General features: G+C 40.9%; 1 protein-coding gene across 4 annotated transcripts in view; it reads right to left on the reverse strand.

Annotated features, from left to right (window-relative positions):
* Positions 1–5,603, reverse strand: part of LRRC7 (leucine rich repeat containing 7) — a 575,718-nt gene extending 570,115 nt beyond the window's left edge. For all 4 annotated transcript variants that reach the window (XM_043877735.1, XM_043877734.1, XM_043877736.1 and 1 more), the window contains exon 1: positions 5,502–5,603. In XM_043877735.1, the coding sequence (XP_043733670.1) occupies positions 5,502–5,503 (2 nt within the window). In that variant the 5' untranslated portion in view covers positions 5,504–5,603. The remainder of the gene's footprint in view (positions 1–5,501) is intronic.
* Between the last annotated feature and the right edge of the window lie 397 nt (positions 5,604–6,000).

A 6,000-nucleotide genomic window follows, 5' to 3' on the forward strand; every position in this document is an offset into this window, starting at 1 on the left:
TTCAGGTCACCTACCTCATCTGTATTGTATAATTGAAACCTATAGCTTCTCACTTCTTCTTATACTATCTTACTTCTTGAAGAGCACAAAATTTAATTCTCTCTCTCTGAAAATACACACACACACACACGTACGTACGTATCCTGAAATTCCCTTGTTCTTAACAAATTTGTTATTCTATCACCTTGGGCCCAGTATCACTATTACCTAAAGATGCTCTCAAAGTACTGAACTTCATGTACAGCAAAAATATACTGATGTAACTGAAGAAACTGCATCACTAAGAAGGAAGTAAATGAAGTCTTTAAACAATGTTAAGCATCTATTCTAGTATTAAAATATTTAAACGGATCATGCCAATGCTAATACAAATTTTAATACTTCATCTCTGGTAACTACTATTGCTTCCATGTTTATTAAAGTAAAATAATATTTTTGTATAGAGATTTTAAGTAATTTATCAAGCAGTAAACCATATAATGAAAGGGAGTATATGCAGGAAATCCTCTGGGTTATTAAATTTATTTAATAATTTTCCATGTGTCATTGAATGACAAATGATAATTTTTCTGTTATGGTTAATAATTTAAATAGCATACATGATACCTCTCTAGGGGTTTATATATCAAATATATCATCACTGTTTCAAAGTAGATACGACAGCTATTGATCCAAAATTGCTTTATTGAAAACTTCCTTAATGTGCTTTTATATGACAGGTTCTAACAGTTTATTAAATTTTTCTGTCATGAGTTAATTATGCCAGGAAGACAAGCAGCAGTGTTTTCTATACCAATATTAAAAGGTGGCCGCAAAAGTAATGAGGTGCATTATTGCCAAATATGTTGATAACTGTGAAAAGTTGTTTCAAAATATTGGTTTTTTTATTCATTAGGAAATAATTCAATGACCTACAGATTTAAGTTATTTAACAAGTACCAATTTTTGCCTATGAGGGAGAAGACATGGTGTGGAGGGAAAGGTACAGGAGACAAATCTGAATTTAAATCTTCATCACCTTCTATTTAATAGCTTTGTGACATGGACTTATCACTTCTGTCTTTGAATCTAAACATTCTGATTTTTCAAATGGTGATAATATTGCTTCTTTAAAGATTATTTGGAAATAAGCACCTGACTTAGGAACTGGTAGTTGTTACTGTAATTATGCACTATGTTAAGAGAAGCTAGATGATCAGGGTTGGCTCTTGGACACAAAAGCTCATGAATTTTAAGCATATTAATTAATTCCAAAATAGGAAATAAATATATTTCCCATTTAAATAGCATACTTTGAAAGCATATTCCACCACTACATATAACCACATACACACACACACATTACTACGGAAAACCTGATTTGCACCAAAAAGTTTATGCTGCACTCCTCTAAAAGGTACCATTTGTCTTATTATTTGCTATGTATTAGAATTATAAATTACAAATTATTACTACTTCTATTTTCAGCATTAAAGGAGACTTGTTTGTATTACCAAATCACATGTTAATTTTGGAAGTATAATACTTTTGGTTTTCTTAATTTTCTTTCACTATCTTAGGATAATTCACTAGAGTGTTTTCTATAAAAACATGAATATTTCTAATGATTAAAACCTGATTCACAAAACATGGCTAAAAACTTTGTAAAGGAAAAATATTACTGATTTCTGGCCATTATTTTTCAAATATTGTTGACTTATGGTACCCCTTTTAAATTTGAGTTTTCATTGACAATTCATGAATCAATATTTTAACATATGTACAAAACCTATCATCTAGGAATCTCTTTTCTGATTTTGTAGTTCCTCAGAGTATACTTTAATAGCAACACTATATGGTCAAACTGCTGTTTGATATTAAAATTACAATTTTTAATCCTGAGTCATTAAAAACCCTCCATTGAATACTGATGTAGTAAAGAGTTTCAAAGAGAAAAATGTCAGGGTTCTCGGAAGATCCTAGAATCATCTTCAGTATGTTCTTCCTTGGAGATATGAATCACTTATTGGTCAGTTGGCTTGGCACAAACTGAAGGTCTATTCTCTGTCATAGATATGAATTAATGTTCCCCCCAAAGTCATCTTGCAAATTCATGTGACTGACTAGATCCAGTCAAAAAGAAATGTGGATGATACTCTACAAAGTAGCCATTGTTACTGGAGAGACCCAAACAAGTAATGTCTTTTTATCTTTTATTAATTATTATACTCAACAAATAGCACATGTTCTCTAAATGAGAAATTTTCCAAAAAATATGAAATAATTTATGTGAAGGAAAAAAGGGAACAAGGATCCAGAAATAACTCAGATGGTAATTTATTAGTAGTTGGTTACTCTTTGTGTATTCTGTTAATTTGGGTATGAAATAAAATGATAATATCATCGAAAGAGGGATCCACTCATTGAAGCAAAAGTCATCAAAAGATAAAATTATAGTAAAAAGTGGTGTAATTTTGATACATCAACATATCTTCAAATTTCAAGTGTTTTAAAAAGGTGAATATTTTAAGTCATTTAAAGAAGCTAGGTTTTTATATCAAGTATTACCGTGGACTACAAACTGCAAATGAGAGAGATCTAAGAAATGCCCTGAGAATTAACACTATGTGGATAATACTGTCATTTAAAGATTTTATAATTGCTAAAAATTCACTGATATTAATTTCCATCTTTGCAACTTTTAAAAAATAAAAAACACACCAAAATAGACACACAAAACACTTTTAGCTATGCTTTGAATTTTATAGAGGAAGCAGAAGAATTTAAAGCTTACAAACAAAAGTGAAATGGGATTTTAATTAAGAAAATTTTAATGCCAGCCTAAAGCAGCCCTAAAATTCAGAATAAAACATGGCTACTGTAACAGAAACAGGTTTATTTCTTTAGGAAGTGGTTTCTAATTCTGAAGCTGCAAATGTGCAGGCACACGTGATGGGGAATGTAAGGGTTGCCATGGTAAGTACACATCTTTTCTTGGACAGTCGAGTATTTTTAAAAATGCATAAAGAACTTTCACTTCATAATATGTCATGGAAATTGACTCTGCTTTCCTTACCAACATGTTAGTATGATGCAATGCAACACAGTACAGAAATAACCCACATTTTAAAAAACTTCAGCCCATTAAGATCGCTTGTAAAACATGGAGTGAAAAATGAAATAAAAAATCTCCAAGTCGGAGAACTAATTAAATGGTGGGTCTAGAACAAATTCTACTTCCATTAAATTAATAAATAATCACACCTCAGGACATTCCACAGGCCTGATACATTCCCTGGGCGTCCAAATGCAAACATCACTAAACATCACTCTCGACATACTTTGGTCATATGCCTTATTTTTAAGGAAAAATAAAATCATTCCTATATTCCCACATTCTCATTCTTTCCCCCGTGCGATCAACGGTTTCCAAGAAGCAGGGAACGGACTCTGCTCTACTGTCTTTTGCACAAAATCTCCTGGAGGTTCTCTTAAGAGTCTGTGAAGTCAGCTCTAGACGCCTGGATGGAGGCGTGACACTTGGACTGGAGAGGTGGCAGAATCTGTTGAGAAACGCATCAGGTTCTGAGGCGCTAGAGAACCCACGTGTACAGGGGCTGGGGAACTTTTCCGCCACGTCTCCCGGAAGGAAGGTCTCACTTTTAAATAGGGGGCTAGCGGGGCGAGGAGCTGGGTGGGTGGAAGGTGGGCAGTAAAATAGGAGAGGTGGCAGCGAAGCAGAAGGTTCAAACCCTTCACAGGTATCTACTTGTGCTTCCCCACATTCTAGTCTCTCCCTCATCAACTTTATTATTTTTCCGTTTTACAGGAGGGTTTAAGCAACAGGGATGCTGAGCATCTCATAGGCTCAGCCAGGAACAAAGAAAATCGAGTTCCTAATACTGTATCTCTCCCGTTGGAGATCACGTGTCCTGCTTTCGCTGGAATGCACTCTTCTCGCCCACGCTATAAAATCTCTATTGTGCTTAGAAATTTTACCCACGTTAAAATATGCTCACTTATGAATTGCTTTTTATCTACCAAGAGAACCACATTGCAACGTACACAGGTACACATTTACGTGGTGACCCAGTTACCACTGCAGGTGAATTCGATGTGTTGAAAGTGTATTGGGGAAGTAATGGAAAAGAGCAGGTGGAGGATCTTCATGTCTCACTGAGCGCACCCTCCCCTCCCCCGTTTTCTAATTTCTTTTGAAGAAGTTCGAAAGGAACGTGGGAGTCGTGGGAGTCGCAGATGGTTCCTTTTTGAAGCCGATTCCTCGGAGTTGTGAAAGTGACCCCTTCCCTTCTCTGCCTGGCGCTGCGCCCTCTCGCCCAGCCCTCTCGCTTTGTGACTTGATGGGGAGGAGACAGTAAGGGAGAGGGCGGAGGCGGGTCCTTTATGCAGCCCTGATGGCCAAGAAGTAGTATAATGAAGCAATTTTGCAGCCATCTCCGTTATCATGAAGTCACACTATTTTTAAAGACATTCTGTAAAAGTCCCATCCCCTTATTCCCATTCTTGACTCTTCAAACTGTAAAGACAGGAGACCCTTTGGCACCCAATTTAACTGTCCATGAGCTAAGGTGCTATGATTACCCTGATGCTAATGTGCTTTCCTCCCTCTTTCCACGTAGGACCCAAAACTAGTCCTGCATCCTTAATGACTCTGAAAGGAGGATGCAAGATGCTGAAGGGGGCCCAGCACTGGGATTGGCAATAGTGCTGCTTCACCAGCTTCTCCGAGCAACACAAAGGAGATGTGTGGGCTGGAGTTGTCTAGCTTAGAGGAAAGGAGACATCGCTTTCCCTGACTCCCGGGAAGAAGGGCTTCGCTCCATCGCTCCCCCACTTCTTTTGGTCCTCCAGTCTTTTACACTCTTTCTTCCCCTTCATCCCCTCCCCAAAACCCCACCCTATCCTTTCATTTCCCAATGGCCTAAAGGTCTTCTAATTGTATTTTTCAAACAAATAGGCATCACACAGTAATACTACAGCTTCTAAGATAAAGGGACAAACGTGACCTGCCACAAGTGTGTGTGTGTGTGAGCGAGCGAGCGAGAGAGAGAGAGAGAGAGAACGAATATCAAACGAGCGCTTCATCCTTCAGACACCTCCAGAAAAAGCTGACTGGAGATATTCAAGATAATAAAGAACTATGATCAACCTCAGCTCAACCGTCGGTCTCAGCATCAGCACCCAAAATCGCTCTTTGCCTTCCTTTTCGCAATATGTAACCCTTTAAGCTCACCCGCCAGCCCAGGCCACTCGGCACTCCCCAGCACCCGCAACAGCAAGCACGCGATTCTAAATGCCCCGCAATCGACCACATCCTCGCCACCTCCGCGGGCCACCCGGCAAGCAGCTCCCAGCGAGCGCTGAAGGCTCGGGTTCTCCTACCCGCCCCTCGTTCCGTCGGCCACCTGGGTCCCTCACCTAGGGCGCTCACTGTCGCTGCGGCCACAAGCGGCGAGGCCCCCGCGACCCCCTTGGCCCCGGAGCAACAGTATCCTACTCACATCGCCGGCGGGAGAAACTGCCCATGAGGTTCCGGAGAAAGTGAATCGTGCAGCTGCCGAGGGTTATTCCTTAAAGTGTCCGGGGGTCCGCAGTGGAGTGGGCACGAGGTCCTCGGAGGAGAGGAGGGGTGAAGCAGGAGAAGAGAAGGAGAAAGAGGGGATTCCAGGCAGCTGCCACGTTAGACCATGATGCTGGTGCCCTTCAGGTGGACAGCTGGAGAGGTTTCCGCGGGAAGCGGCCGAGGGGAAGCCCGAAGCGCTGGCGGGGGAGGCAGGAGCGCATCCACTCCCCAGCTTCCGCCTGCCTTGCGCGCCGCGCAAGCGACCGCAGCAGCAGAGGCGGCAGCGGCGGTGGCGGAGGCGCAGCTCCCTCCCCACCCCAGAAGGCTCCACAGACAATAAATCCCGGGAGGAGAAGAGACGAGCCGAAAAGGCGAATCTTGCACCCAACTCCGTAACACCCCGTGCCCGCTGCCGCGCCTCTCCTAGGCGAGGATCC

The sequence above is a fragment of the Cervus elaphus genome, chromosome 20 (genome assembly GCF_910594005.1).
Source record: "Cervus elaphus chromosome 20, mCerEla1.1, whole genome shotgun sequence".
NCBI lineage: Eukaryota > Metazoa > Chordata > Mammalia > Artiodactyla > Cervidae > Cervus > Cervus elaphus.